The following is a 17032-nucleotide window of genomic DNA, read 5'->3' on the forward strand; positions in this document are numbered from 1 at the left end:
TTTGATTATAACAATAACCGCCTACGATATATGTCTCCATTCAACGGGACCGAATCTTTTGTATATACTGTATCTCTTCATATTTGTATAAAAAAATGGAAAATTAAGAGACATACTCGACTTTTATACTAGAAATTAGTCTTTTGTTAAGCAGGACTAAACCTGCAAGTAATAAATGTGATTGTTGTTGGGTTGTGGCAATAAAAAATCAAAGGATACTCTTTTTAATATATATTGCGACCATGTATTCATCATCAGGGACTCTAAATATGGATTATAAAAGTAAATACATTGTACCAAAATACTAGAAATTACTTAAATTAATTAATTGAGGATTGCCTTATTTGAACTGTTATAAAATATTGAATACATACAATTCGAAGAACAACTTTCAAAATAACAGTAGATATGGATATTGATTTTGTTGAATTTTGTAAATTTCATTTGTTTTTAAAAATGAAATACGTCAAATTTAAGTTAAATTAAGTGGTTAGGGATAGAGCCATATCGACGTAAAAATTCGGGTTAATTACAGATCCAAATAGTGCTTAGTGATCAAATTCGTTATTGTTTTGGATCGATTGGGAGCTCGTGTAGCACCGACTTTAAATTGAGCTTTCGCATAACCAAATATTTATTCATGATACGTCCAACATTCCTTTAAGGTCTCAGCTTTCTCAATCAGCTCCATTTTACGGTTATCCGCAATTATTTGGCGGACTTATTTTATATTTTCGTAGGTGAAAGCCTTTTTGGAGTTTGAGATTCAATAAAAATATTCTTGTTCTTGTTGTAGGTGTCCAATTCAGGTTTTACTAAGTATTCTTAAAATTTGTTCATTATTTGTTGTTTTGATAATCTAAAAACATTTTGACATACTATTTTGTGTTTTCACCTTGTCAATTATTAAAATATGAAATTTTTGTTGTGCGTTTTATATTAATATTAATTAAAGTGAATGAAGAAAAAACAACTTACCTTCGAAACTTGATTCCTAAATATTTATTTTTAGCGAAATCAAAGCAACTGCACGCTGCACAACTAACTATTTTTTTTCAAATTGCTTTTCAATTGATATTGTTTCAAAATTGTCTTGAACAAATAAATCATCATCAATAGAGTTACGCCCAAGCAACTAAAGTTACTTCTGATTACTTAAATAGTAATTTCTATCAAATAATATAGAATTTTAATAAATTTTTGTGTACAATAGTATTTTCATATGGCCGGTATTATGGTGGGATTTACATTGTTGTCAGATCTTTCCTTTTTCCGGAAAAATAATGAACTTTGTTATTTCAAATAGATCACCTTGTATATTTTTCGCTTCTCGAAATCCTTAAGAAATACTTATTATTTTTCATCTAATGTTTATATTTATATAATATACAGAATAAATTCCCTCTGGAATGCAATACCCATTCTTGGAAACATTTATGGCCCAGAAACAAATAGGTCATCCTTTTTTTTGACATACTATATGTGGGTTTGAATTGGTAATGAAATCGATTCATCCCATATGAACTAGAATAGCTCTGTTAGAAAGAAAATAAATTTTTTTCTATAATGAAATCAACCAGGTACCTGGCAAAAAAATGAGTTACTGAAAACAACTTTCTTTCACCGTGAGAAATTTGATATTGTCAATTAAATTATTGTCATCTGTTTGATCCTTATAAACACCTATATAAATACAAAATAAAAACTCAGAAAAACTCTTTAATTAATATGCCACCAACATACTCGTATGTGTTTTTCTCAACGAAATGTGATTGCAAAAGTTTAACCACATCCTACATTTAAGTCAATATTATAGAATTTCTGGAGTCTAGCAATGCCTCATTTTATTCGAATTCAAATGGACACCCTACAGTCTAAAATTATTATATTGAAATATACCAGAAGATATAAAAAAACAAATAAATATCTGTTTTACAATTGTTCGGATTTTTTTCCAAATTATGATCTTTTGTCTTTGTAAAAATTTCAATACCCATTAAAAATTTTATATTCGAAGTAACCGAGTATAAACTTCTTTCTATCATAGCTGAGTAAATAAAATAATTCAAAGAATTGCTTCGAATCTTGATTACAGCTTATACAGGGTGCGGCAGCATAACTTCCTTTTTTCAAAAGTTAATAAAACTTATTGTATGAATCAGAAAATTTTTATTCGTTTTTTATAATACAGGCACATACATAAAGTTTTGTTTTACTGAGTTTTGAAGATCAAATCAGTTAGGTGACGTCCCCCATTCTCCATACACTGAGTAAACCGATTTCTGGCGTTTGTCATGACTCTTGCCAGCATAGCAGGCGTTATGTTGGCAATTTCTTCCTGGATGTTCGTCTTCAAATCTTGTAGGGTCCTTGGACGGTTCACATACACACGGGATTTCAAAAAACCCCATAGGAAATAATCACAAGGGGTCAAATCGGGAGAGCGGGCTGGCCACTCCAAATCGCCCCTAATTGAGATAAGGCGCTCTGGGAAGTGTTCCCTCAAAACAGCCATCGATGTTCTTGAAGTGTGTGCCGTTGCTCCGTCTTGTTGGAACCAAGTGTCCCCTAAGTCCAACTCATCTAGCCGTGGGAAAAAAAATTCCTGTAACATGTTTACATACCGGTGCGAATTCACTGTCACTGTGACTTCATTTTCCTCAAAGAACCAGGGACCAATAATTCCACGTGAGTAAATTGCACACCACACTGTGACTTTAGGTGAATGCAAAGGCCGTTGATGCAATTGTCGAGGATTGGTATCAGCCCAGTAGCGCATGTTTTGTTTGTTTACGGATCCACACAAATGAAAATGGGCTTCATCACTAAAAAAAACAATAGCGTCCTCAGGAACGACTTCCAGAAAAACCTCACACGCGTTCCTCCGAGAATTGAAGTCACGTTCAGAAAGTTCCTGCACAATTGCCATCTTGTATGGATGAAAATGAAGATCATCATGAAGTATTCTCCTCACAGAACGATCGGAAAGTCCAAGGGCAGACGCATGTTTGTGCGCAGAACGCCGTGGTGATCGCAACACTGAAGTTCTAACTAACTCAATGTTCTCCGGTGATCTAATGGGCCGAGGGACTCCAGTTCTTCGTCTTGTCACACTTGCAGTTTGTCTGAACGTAGTGACCCACGTAACAATTGATTTCCGGTCCGGGACAGGGGCCAAGGGGGCTAAATTAAAGCGATTCCGAAAGGCGCGCTGGGTTGCGATCACAGAACATCCGCTCGAAAAGTAAACCTCAACGGCAAACGCACGCTCCTCACTGTTCCAACGCATGATGGCGACTGAACTGTGCCGGGACAAAACTTTATAGTCCCCCCTCTCGAACGAGACCACTAGCACTCCGTTACGACATCTACCGACTAAATGGCGAACTTTTTAAAAAAGGAAGTTATGCTGCCGCACCCTGTATAATAGGCGCCTGTTTTTTAAAATTTTTAGTACGTCCTCAACACTGTTGAACGATTTGGTAGCGGCAAGTTTGGAAATTACTTTTCAGAGATAAAATTACAAACGTAAACGACGAGTTTAATGTTGAATTTTCTCAACGCTTACTGAAAAATGTTATGATAAAAGTAATGCAAGTTCAATTTTGAAAAAAGGCAAAAATTCGTACATAATTAAAGTAAGTGGAACTTAAAGTTACTTAGTAAAAACATCTGTTGTCAGTCTCAGTCTTAGAATCAGTCAAATTTATTATTAGGGCTCCTTTAACCGAGATGGTGGGTTAATTCGATAGACGTTTGGAATTTTGTGAAATCATAATGAGGCATTGTGAAAAAATCCAGTTTTTTTTGATATTGTAGTAGTACAATTGTCGTTATTGAACTTTGAATCCCCACTGGATTCAAACCAAACACCCTTCGCGCAGCAAAAAAATTGTAGTTGAGTAGGAATCGTCAAGAAAGATTTGCTGGCCCTTATTTCTTTCGCGGGAATTTAATAGCTGAGCAATACTTGCAACATCTTCGTATGGCAGTCCTACCGGATCTCATTGTGACTTTTTCGGTTCCAAATAATAGAGAAAACTTGGATCCCAGAATTTCGTTTCAATAAGATGATTACCGACCACATTATGGTCTTAATGTATTACACAGGTTTTATAAATTTTGTTTCGTCTACACCCTATATAAAAGATAATTGGAATTCAATAGAGTAAGGACATATTGAATCATATTACGAAACTCTGTTGGATAAAATATTTTTCAAGTCTATAATCGGAAATCATATGTTTGGTTTGAAACGGAGTTAAGCAAATCTTTTCACAGTTCGAGTTAATTTCGAAATATGGACCTTAAAGATGTCTATTATTTTTGTCGGTACCATTTTTTGATATTTCTTAGAATAACCTATGTACCGATGTTTGTCGAAGTACAGGTACACCCTGTTTATGTTTCTTTGAAAGATAATAAATAGTATTTCATAGAAATTATGTATGCAATATTAATATACCTTGCTGTTTGCCCTTCCAAAAATGGATGTTCCCACTTTGCCTTGAAGTACATAGCACTAGCGACAACAACTTTGGTACTTGGAGACGGAGCTTCAGTCAGTATATCAGTGATTTTTCCAAAAGTTCGATCGGAAACCCAAGCGTTCACAAGTTGTAATGCTTTTAAAGGATTACTTTTAAAATCCACATTCAAAACTTCATTTCTATAGAGATTTTCTGCTGTTTCTTTATAAAGTTTTCTAATGGGAAAGTTGTTTTGAACGAATATTGCGGATGCTAACGTAATTTGTTGACCCATCACCAAACCTGCAGTTGATTCGATTTTCAGGATCATCCTACCGAGTTCTTCATGAACTCTTTCCGAATTGTTCTCGATATCGATCCCCGTAGCCAATCCCAAAACTTCAGCAAGTTCCTGAAAAGTATTTCCATTTGATCCTAGTAATATTAAAGCCAAAGCACCTGAAAAAGAAAATGATTCGCTTAAGCTCAAATAAAATTTTCTGCTTGTTTGCCTTACATCGCGATTCGTATCAGAAAGCTCGGTTTTTCCTAATTTAGCACACATTTATGATGCTCTTTAGAAATAAAAAGCCCTTGGTAATAAATGATTCAAATAAAGGTGGGCACATAGCTCCTCGAAATGCTCATATGAAAAAAAATTAAAAAATAAACAAGAAAGTTTTTTTCATAATGATTTTTATTTTTCTTAGTTTTCTTTAAAGTCTATACACTTAGTCCTCGATGTTCTAATCTTGCCCTTCCAATTAATAGTTGCCGTCTTTCTAATCGAAATAGATTTTACGTATGCTATATCTTTCCTGCAAGTCAAATTGCAACGTAGCGAAGCAGGAAATAGTCGATGGGGTTAAATCTGGTGAATACGGTTGGTGGTTCAATAATTCGAAGTACTGATGGAAAAGTATTTCATTTTTCTTTCAATGCGCTCACTTGCATGTATGTATGTATGGATTTGGAGTTTCGTATAAAGTGCAACCCAAAGGATCGATTCTTGCTGCGATACTGGAGAACCCAGTGTTTACAGCTGATCCATCAATGCTGGCTTTAATTGTCAGAGATCTTCGTCTTCTATATCATACGTTCCCAGGTGTAGTGCTTTGGAGGTCCTTAGTGTTTCACACTTCGAGAGAATGTGGATCGAGGTTTCGTCTGGCGACTTCAGGTGTTTATTGAGGCAACACTGCCCCGATATAACCCCTGTTAGTATTCGTAGATTGTTCTTACTTAAGTTGATATATTCAGCAGATTTACTCTGCTTATAGTTTCCTAGAAGAGTCTTTATTTGTCTCAGCCCTTGTAGGTTGTCCCAATAATTGGTTTTGCTCCTATCTACCTTCTTTTCCATTGCTCTGTAGCTGATACCACATATAGGTTCGGGTTACATGAAGGGCAGGTCTGCCCCCGCTTTAGCATTATCATCTATTTCATTTCACGGAATCCATTGTAAGATAATTTCATCTTTCTTGTCTAGCTTGTTTAATTTTTATAGGCAAACCCAAACGAGTTAGGATTTTATGATATTGGAGCTTAGAGCTCTAATGGCTGCTTGACTATCGGACAGAATGATGATCTGCTGTCTGCGATAGTTCCTCTCTAGATTGAATTGAACAAATTTTTCAATTGCATGAATTTCTGCTTGGTGCGCTGCCCAGACTTTCAGAGTGTTTGGTTCTGGGCCCGTACACTCCTATTCCAGTTCCGTCTGCTTTTTTGATCCATCCGTATACCATTTAATGTCATTTCTGTTCATTTCTTGTATGGTGTTTTGATGCCACTTGCTTTTACAGTTTATGATTTCGTTTCTGAACATTCTAAGTGATGTTTTCTCTGCCATTATTGGTTTGTTTCACTTTCAGAAAGGACAGAATATAATGCTGTGATATTTTTCCCTGTTTCTTTTATTAATGACTCGGTTCTGAATAGAGATTATGTACCCCTCACTTTCAGCAAACAACTTAGCCACATCGGTGAACCGTTCTTATCAGTGTTATCTTTTTGTAGGCTTGCGGGATATTTAACATGGAGGACTTTTTGTTGCTACGTGCTACTCTTTTAAGTAAATGGAAGTGAAGATTCTTGATTAAGGCATAAATACTGACCAGACCCCTTCTTTTCTTTTAAGTTAAAGTCTTAACACCGCTTACATAAGAGGGTGCATTTTTAATTTCATTTTCTCAAAATCATCTTCGTTTAAATATTCTGGTATTCCGAAAGATTCTCAAAGCCTAGCTTAGGGTCAGAGTAACCCATATTAATCGCTGTCACAATGTTGCTGTATTTTCATAGGTTTTCTCGGAAAGTGCTGTAATTATCAGTCCATTAGCTGTTTTGATAAATGATAGAAAATTCGTTTTATTTCAACGTACAACTTAATATCATCCATAACCATTGAGTTTGATATTGAGCTATTTCTTTCTCTCATTACGAACCAAAGCACTTAGGTTGTCCCTTCTCAACGTAACATGGCCTATATTTGCTTTTCTCAGGTGCAAGAAGATGCTCCATTTGGTTTTAGTTGTCTCCAACAAAAAAACGTTTGAAATTTCATAAATTTGCTGATTTCTTTGTAGCCAATCATGTGAGACATGATTATTATTATTATTTGAAAAAATTGGGATTTTCAACAGTGAGGGTATGTTTTTTCTAATCTATGGTTTCAGTTGACAGCACACTGTACAAAAGTACTGCCACTAAAGTAGGATTTCTCCCTTTTGTAATTGAATCATACCATCTTTGACAAAAGTTGTCATAGATATTACTCTTTTCTCAGACACCTGAAAGTGAAATAGGTAATGCTATATACAATTGTTGAGAAATCAACAAATTTGCTTATTTGTGAAACCATAACATCAATTCGATTCTATTTCCTCATTTTATTCCATATTTAATAATAATAGTAACAAAAATACTCACTTTATTTATGTTCTAATGATAAGCTGCAAAACACAGTTTGTTCAATTGAATATTGCCTTGAAATATATAACCACAAGAAATATATTCAATGTAAATGAAATTTGATTGCAATTCATATACATGTTGTTAAAATTGATACCAACAATACACTTTCAACATAACAATTACCAATTATTCATGTCATTGTCTATATATAATAATAATAAAATATACAAAATATTGTAATAAAATATTACAGTTTTCATAGTACTTTGGAAGATACTAAAAATATTATACTTGGATATTTCTTAACAATATTATAAAAAATTCATTGTATACCAGGATCGTAGAGAATTCTTGTAACATAGAACAAGTCTGCTCTAACCTTTTTAACTTTTGCAAATGATATTTGCCGTCGTTTTTCTCGAAATAGGTGTTTTTTCATATGATTACAATCTTGTCTGATTAAAATATTTCTTCTGCGAGTAAAACTTTGAGGCTAGGGAACATAAAATTGTCTGGGCTAGATCTGGTGAATGTGGCGGGCCGCCAACCAAGTCGAACTGCTATTCGTAATTTTTTGCCGTGGTGAAGTTGTTCTGATGGAAAAGCAATTTCTCCTTTTACCTTAATAAACTAAGATGCGTAATAATCTCCTGTTTGAATATAGTTGATAAACACAATCCCATGACTATCCCCAAAAACAATCGCCATCACTTTTGAGGACGATGAAACTGTCTTTGGCTTTTACGGAGCAAATATGCAAAAAGATTATCATACATCAATATAATGATTGACTTTAAAATTGACAGACATTTTAATTTTTGCTACATAGGTACTGAACTAAACCTTAATTTGCATTTATTACACAAAGCAAATGATCCTTAGTTATAGAAACAGTAAACCACTAAATGTTTTTCGAAGTTCTCAATTAACAAAAATTCGCCCCTGTCTAAATATAAAAATTTATAAATGGAAAAACTTCTTTCCTTATCAACTGATGTAATATGGGCGTTTTTTACAATTATTGATTGTTGCATGGTCCAAATCCATGGATTATGTGAATTCTCCCTTTGAAATATTAGCTACATGGGTAAGAAATTGCAATTCACAATCATATATTTTTTTCTTCGTCTTCTGTTTCGCCTGTGACATTTTGAAAAACCGCCTCCGATTGTTTTATTAGTTTTACACTTCGGGTGAATGGCAAATTAGAAACAAAGATGTAATTGTTTTTTCCTCCCTATAATTGTTGGCTTCCAGCCAAGTGCCTCATCTTGTAATGATGGGTTGACGGGGAAGAGGAGTGTTCGGTAATTTTTGTTTATGGAACTGAGCTCTCATAGGTGCTTAGAGAAAGGTTTGAAATGTAGCAACCTCAGTTGCTGTTTATCAACATCTTTTTTGGGTATATTGGGTTCAACTGTGGCTTGGTTCAGCTAAACCCCACAGGGCTTATGTACATGTTCCTTATTGGCGCTTAAAAATACATCAGCTTTATCATTTTATTGGAAGAATCTATTTTATAATCACGTCCTCTTTATCTGAAGTTGGAAATATTGAATGGTCGTTCTTATTGGCAGTTTTTGTCAGAAAACACTTTTTGGTAAGATATACCGTTTGTGACTTAATTTAAGGCAATATGTGGATCTCATAATTCTGTAATTGTATACAACTTATACGATCAATCGCCTCATCGTTGGATTGGCAGAGAAGGAACATATGAAATCTCTTATAATTTTACATATTCCGATTATTGCTAACAGTTATAAAGTCGCTATCCAAATAAAAAACTCTAATTGAAAAGTTGTTTTGAACAGTGCTTTGGGTATGAAGTGTTTGACGGTAAGCGACACATGTATTCCTAAATATTTTGGTTTGAAAACATGATTTTCGTGTCTGAATCTCTCCATCGCCCCCCAGTTTTTTTTAATTGCATGTATTGAACAATAATTTCAAGACGTAAACTTTTTCGACAATTTATCTATAACTAAGATTACGAATTTTCGCCTACAGCCTGATTTTTTAACGCAAAAATTAGTTGGGAAAATCGGCATTTTTCTTAATTTACCAAGTTAAAAACATGTGTATGATGTTTTCTGTACGTAGTTTGAGTTACTGAAACCAAATCTCCTGTCCAATCCGACCCGCGATTCATGCGCTAAAGAACAAAAAATTTTCAAACAATTTCAAATATTGGTGGAATTTTTCACCTTGCTACTCACTGTTAAGGTTATAGTTTGAGTGAGAATCTATGAATTGAACCTCTACGTTTAATAAGCATCCTGCATTGTTAGCTGGTTATTAATTGAGTCACGACTTTTATTTTTGCAAAAGTCATCATACAGGGAACGTTTTCCATCTTTATCTGAAGCCTTAACGATTTGTTTCAATAACTTTGGCTTTATAAAGGTGGAAGTATTTTTGGGCAGATCATTAACGGTTGTTCTATCACGTTGTGACTTCCTGTATTGAGTGTTTAATAGAAACTTAACCTAACCTAACCAAACCTAACCTAATCTAACCTAACCACCGTGGTTCTTTTCTATAAAGAAATCGTTTTTTCTAACTGTCTCACAACCACCAGAAGCAAGGGAGCATTTTGCCCCAAAATTATTGATATTAAGTTGAAATCCACACAAATTACGTTCAGTATAATCAATTTTTTCCGGAACGTATTTTATGTTTGAATATTTTTTTGTGAGAGTCGAGTTAGCAACGAGGATATTAGCTAAGTAATTGCCATTGTGAAGTAGCACCGCCTTCAGATTTTGGTTTGATGAGTCTCAAAATAGTCTCAATTCGTTGGTTTTAGTTGACTCAATCAAGCAAATAACCGTACCATGTACTACCGAACCATCTCTATCTTTTTAAAAAACTTTTGGTTTGTCATATCATCCGTCGATTCTTTGACTCACTCTCAAGATATTCGGCTGAATCTTCTGAAAACTCCATGTTTCGTGTAATAACATATGATGAATTCTGATCGAGCAAATCGTTTGAACGCGAAATTTTTCTTGCTTTGGTATAAATTGCTCTTGACATGATGCTATTGATTGTGATTTACTCGTAGGTGAATTATTTGACTAGTTTCGATTTCCATCTCTGTACCAGTGTCATTCTCTTCTCTCACCAGGTTTTAGTTAGCTGCGCCATCAGATTTCTGTTCTATTGATGCTTCTTCAACTTGGTCACTGTTTGTCAAAGAAATAGCAACCAATTGTTTATTAATATATAATTTTTGAGTAATTTGCTGTTATTTCTGCAGGAACAGTTGCATATTATATTGTGCATTTTTTACATTGAAACCTATCGTGATGCAAAAGAATAAATCTTTCTGAGTTACTGGCTGTAGCATTTTTGTTGGAATAGTAATTTACTTGTTTTAAAATTTTTACAGACGTTACAAAGAAGGTCTCTCTCTGTCTTTGGAACAAATTTGGAACTGTTTATCTCTTCTTGTAATTCTATATAGAGAGCTATGATTATGATGGATGATTACAACTGCGGACCGGCTTTCCCAACCTGGCCAGTAGGCGATACTAGATCTCGTAATCCCTGAATCATGAGTTATTTTCTGTTGTATCTACCATAACTTTAACGTATCTTGTAGTAACTATTGCTTTTCATTAGCCAATCGATAGAAAGCTGCGGATGCTGGTAAGCAAGATAGTGTAAAACATGATATTTGTAGGATTTTCCGTTATTTCGTTCATTAATCGTTTTTCATGAAAAACACATGCATCATGGGTTGGATTGGACTACAAATATGCCTTCTGTAATTCAAACTTTATAAAGAGAACTTCATACATACGAAAAAATTATAAAAGGAGCCAATTTTTTCGATTTATCCAACTAATTATCGCGTATTTCCAATATAGGAATACTCCATAAACGTATCCGAGTTACTTCAGATACTTAGTTTTTAAAAGAAATATTGTGTTTCAGAATGTTTATTCCAGAATATAGTTAAGTACTATATATTGAACTGTGAACTGGTATATTTTAAACATTTCTTAAATGCAATCTCATGATTACAAATGAATTCTACTATAATAAATATCTCCAGATTCTAAACCGCGATATAACAATCCTATATTTACTGGTAAATCTGTCTAATTCGGCACTGAGTGAGACTATTTATATAAAAAGTATTGGATATTCGAAAAGAAGAAAAAGAAGAAATTTTTCTCTTGATACTTTCGTACTGAATCTTTTATTAAATATAATAGAAAAATATCCAATAATCTGGAAATCAAGTACCAAAACTAATTTTTATATTTTGATTTAATTCCTGATATCTCAGAGCAACGCGAGTAGTTTAAAATTCTGTAAGCTGTAGTGTTCGGGAATGACGAATGTGGATAACGGATTCTACAGGTCTACACTTTTCCAAATGAAGGAGTACCGATATATTGACGTTCTGGGCGTCTGCAGCTCGATGTTCGTCAGCTACGTCTGCCTGTCGAGTAGGTTTTGCAAATACTGCTATAGGTGGTATTTTGTTGGACAGCTCGGAGGAGCATTTTCCATTGTAGTATCGGTGAAACAGACTCAGGCCAATGACCTTTCGTCCGCGCTCTCGGCTGTTTAAGATTATGGTCAACTCTGGATCGCCTATAAGTCCAATTGCTCTCTTCTGTAGTGAGTCGAGCATCCTCAAGGTGTTTGGGTCTTATACTGGATTAGAAGCTGTTGCGGAGTAAATAGGTGTTTGGTTTTAAAGAGGGCTAATTCAGCCACGTAGCTATGCCAACCTCAACACCCAGTAGGCAAATTTGCGGATATTTTATGTCCAGACAGTACCAAATCTTGAGCCGCACTGCCAGTCTTCTGGTGATGATCTGTTGCTACCCACGGATTTGGGCGTTAGACGGGATTAGAGGTACAGTTTAAATGTTCATATTTTAGGTTCAATAGTATTACTTATTAATAAAATACCCTATATATTTCTATTAAATTGAAATGAAACGCGTAGGCATATTGTTTTGACACGACATTTCAAGACGGTTATTTTTCGGTTAGTGTTCAAAGAAAAATCACGATTTAAAACCTATCTGTACGTAACAAATATGAGAAAACTATTTCATTAAAATGATGAAGTTCTTTCAAAGGAATGCGAGCACAAATAATTTATTATATTCAGAAAATACATACCAGCAATGTTTAACGGAGCAAAGACAATATTGTTGGCAAATTTTGTATCTTGATAGGCTTTATTGATGGCTAAACTTAGATTAGCGATACCTCTTGATATTACACGATTAATGTATTGTTCATATAAGTTTTTATCTGCTAAATTGTTGGTATTTGATATACCTAGCGGTGATGAGGAGATCTTGTACATTTTATCTTCATATTCGTCAGGAAAATATATATTTGTATCTGTTTCTGCATGAACCAAAATATATGCGGCCGATACAGCTAATATCAGTGAAGGTGTGACGTACATCTGGAACAATTTAATCACGTTATTAGTTGCAATAATATTAATAAGACTGAATTTTGGAAGGATGTATCATTCGCATTCTTTTCATGAATATTGTAACTATTAATTTGAGCTATATGATATTTTTATATGTCTGTAACTAGATATAATGTAGACCAGAAAATACAACATTGTTAAAAGTAATTAATAACATGACGAAACTTGCTCACACATATAGGACGACCCGAATACTGAAAGCATTGCAAATGCTTCTTCTTTCAGTCATATAAATTTATCTGGCAAACTAGCAAAACAATTCAGTATTTCATTGGATTCATCCTGAGGACTACCTTCTAAAACTCTTTCTAGTTTCACAGCTTTCTTTTTCCATGAGCGAAAAAAGACTAAATTAAATGCTGATAAAATTTGTCAGATCTAGTTTTATAATGCAACCTTTTTTATTAAAACCTTGACATCTTTCAGCGATTTCTTTTTCAGTGAAGTCATATAGTTTAACAGCGCCTAATTGAATGCAGCATTATCACAATTGATATTGCAATTAAATACATCTATTTCTAGGATCCTAGTTTGACCCGTTTCTTGCTCCATAACGCTTAGTTAGTCGACATGATTTGCTATATCATTTAGGAACATCAACTTACATATTCGTTCTTCATTATGTGGTTCAGGGAAGAGTCGAACTGGTTTTTGTGCAACCAAAATGTCCTAATTTCTCACAAATATAGAAAGTACTATACTGTGTGTCATTGAATAACTGATGTTCTCCATTTGTTCTAAAATCGCGTGCTGTAAGAAGAGACATAACTTCAGTATGTGTCCTTCTGTAATTGAGTTTAGTCCTCGTTTCTTAAAATGTTTAACGAATTCTGATAGTATATCTTCTCCTTTTGTCGTTACTTCGAATGGTAGCAGACACATCAGTTATTTATTTGTCGCTCAACAGTCCGCGCTGATACTGATATATCTTTAAACCGGACTAGTACTACTCGTTTATTCAGAAAATCACCAAACAGTACATCCTCACTCCTCAAAAACGTTTACTTCATAAATTCCCTATCGGTTGAAGGTCCTCTCTTTTCTATTAATTTTGAAACTGCATTCGGTTGCTTGATATTTCCCTTGTTATCAGCGTAAGCCACGTACTGCACTGTTCTGTTGAGCAGAGTTCCTCCTCTATTAACTTTGATATTTCTGCGGAGGGTAGACGAGAGGGCGTCTCATTTCCTGAGACCTCGTTCTATTTGGAATTCTCGTGAGGTCTACACCGATATATTCACTTTGCTCTTGGTCTCAGCTAACGTCATCTACATCAGGCGAATAAATTTCAGAGGAATGCCAAATAGACGCATAGTGCTGTATAAGAAAGATTGATCAACACTGTCATAAGCTTATTTGTAATTTATGAAGAGCTGGTGTACGGAAATATTGTACTCATAGCTCTTTTCCAATAGGCAGCGAATAGTAAAGATTTGATCAGTTGTTTATTTCCCCCTCACATTTTCGAACAGTTCTGGCAAAGAAATGCTGGTGTACTATACAGAAATCTTCGTTCTACGTTATTTCAATGGAACGGTGGTGGCATGTCCAGTCTTGATAAACCCATAGAGAGGGTTGTTTAGTTTCCATCACGATCTTATAGACGTATTTTGAAGCACCGCGAATAAACTCTTCCAGCATTTCTATGCACCAATCCACATGAGCTCTTTTTGAGCTATTGTCAAATGCAAATAAATATTTTTGATAGCCAAATGTTCATGCAACATTGAATGTTTGAGAATTTATACGGTATATCAGATGACGATCTTGTAATATCAATTTACGTACAGCATCGATGGTTTCTGACACCATAATCGATTTTGGAGGACCTCCATGAAATTTATCCTACAGCGACCACGATTGAATTCGGAAAATCAGTGATACACGGAGTCGAAACAAGTTGATAGATACACTGCTGTTGGAGTAATCCACGTCGTTCTAGAAAATAATAGCACGCAAATTTTCTCGATTTAATACTATATGAAAACAACTCAAATAGCACAAATATGACAACACGTTCTGAGTAAAATCCCCAATAATAAACTTAAGTAGCCATCCTCGTATAACCGGGCGTTCGAAAAACCGATTCGGCTCTTTTCTGGAAAGGTAGCTTGGCTTGCTATTACCTCTAAAACATCACATCTTTGAAAATGTGAAATGATTAGTAATTCAAATTATGACGAAGTCATGTATTTGAAATCTTTCTTGGAAATGTTAGATCAATGGAAATCTTCGAATAGTTGTAGAAATGAGAACATTTTTTAAAAGATATTTTCGCATTCCCTGGTCACAATGCTTATGAGTGTTTTCTTGAATATCTGCACGTGGATGAGAGGGAGAAAGAAAGAGAGGAATCAGCTCTCTATAAAAACCGTCAAAAGCACAATCCAGTGCATTATAATATCAAAATGAGCGCCGTAGACTTCCACATTTGTGTAAAAGGACAAAGGGAGCTGCTGCAACCAAATAAAAATTATGAATAGGTACAGAAAAAACGCTATGAAACCTCTTAGATGTTTTTGATACATAGTACCAAAGTTTCCTAATAAAAGTTCTTATTACTCTGTATATGTACTCATATTTGTTAAGATTTTCAAGTAATTCACATTACTATCCACGGCTTTTTTGTATTCTGAATTTAATCGGGATTCGTTACAATATCTAGGTATGTTCCCACGTTTTCCCCTAGTTAAGTGACACCTCACAAGCGCTATCTAGTCACTAGATTCTACCTCTTCGCAAACGGCTTATTACCCCGGTCAGCGTCTCAGAGGATATATCGCTGGATGTGATCCTCAACAAGACAACACACATACTCGAGAACCAAGTACGAGTGAACAAATTAACTTATAGAGTGTAATCATATATTTTGATTGTTAATTAAATATCCATAACAATATGTAATGTTCAGTTCAAATTCGTTTTTCTGAATCCTTTTTTGTGATAATCACTTGTTTCTATCAATTTATTTCCTACTTCATTCCATCACGTTTGTATTGTTTCTACCTTGTTTCAGTGTCAGAATGCAGTTCATCAAATTGACCAAAAATGTGGTAACAAGTCGTGTTGAAAACTTTTATGTTCAAATACACTTTAATAAGGTATTGTTTCTTCCAATTTATTTCTTATCGATATTATTTCAATATTTCTACTTCGGTGTTTCATTGCCACGATCCCAATAAGAAAACGCTCATAATACAGCTGGCAAAGACTTCGATACATACTTTAATCATACATATTTTGTGTGGCTACGTGGAGGTGTGAATTTACATTAAAATTTGTCTTCCATTGCTTCGACACTTGTCTTCTGGCCATCCCTTGAAGCTAATCAACCACGTTTGATTTCAACTGTTCAAAATTTGATAAATAATGGTGCAAAGTGTCCAAACTATGTTCAACTTCTCTTTCAGTTTCCAGAACCACTCAATGCATGCGTAATTATATTCCTCATCTTACATTGATAAGTGGTGGCATCTTCAGGATAAAGTCGTAAACTTTTCAGACAATCTTTATATATAAAAAATATAGTGGTGACAGCAGATAGTTCATTTTTTTAATTTCCTAAATAACGTGGTTACATATTTAGAATAAATGTCTTGTCATCCACCGTTTTTTCCTTTCTGATTTTACGCTGGTTTTTGGTTATCCAAATTTTGATGTCAATAATAATATTTATAAGCCTTCTGAACTGAGGACTTTGTGGTAACAAGTCGAGTTGAAAACTTTTATGTTCAAATACACTTTAATAAGGTATTGTTTCTTCCAATTTATTATTTCAATATTTCTATAAATATTTACAAATTCATGTTTTTGGATGGAGAATATTGCAGTGTCTAACTAATAATATTAATATTAAAAGTTAAATACAATACGGTTTTGTTTTCTGTTTATCACTGTTTACGATACAAGTTCTAGGTTAGTACCGAAGTGAAAAAATACTCACATTTCATATGCTGTTTCAGAATAATGCAGATACAAATGATGTATTACGAAGAACACAATTTTTTTGAATAGTACACGGAAAACAGGAAAATTATTGAAAAAGCCACATTACCACTATATATGTAAATATCACCTTTTTATTGAAAGAAACAGATATAAATCGCGTCTAGATTCGGAATCTCATGTGCATAATAAAACATGACCTTCTAATCCCCTTCCAACTCTT

At 34.3% G+C, this 17032-nt stretch overlaps 1 protein-coding gene across 1 annotated transcript in view; it reads right to left on the minus strand.

Moving 5' to 3' along the window:
* LOC130443582 (serine protease inhibitor 28Dc-like) overlaps positions 1–17032 on the minus strand; it is a 34221-nt gene extending 17189 nt beyond the window's left edge. Inside the window, exons 1-3 of the mRNA XM_056778328.1 lie at positions 16808–17032; positions 12537–12831; positions 4466–4928 (exon numbers count right to left, since the gene is read on the minus strand). Of these exons, the coding sequence (XP_056634306.1) occupies positions 4466–4928; positions 12537–12831 (758 nt within the window). The 5' untranslated portion in view covers positions 16808–17032. The remainder of the gene's footprint in view (positions 1–4465; positions 4929–12536; positions 12832–16807) is intronic.

This window comes from Diorhabda sublineata, chromosome 4 (assembly GCF_026230105.1).
Source record: "Diorhabda sublineata isolate icDioSubl1.1 chromosome 4, icDioSubl1.1, whole genome shotgun sequence".
In the NCBI taxonomy this organism is placed as follows: domain Eukaryota; kingdom Metazoa; phylum Arthropoda; class Insecta; order Coleoptera; family Chrysomelidae; genus Diorhabda; species Diorhabda sublineata.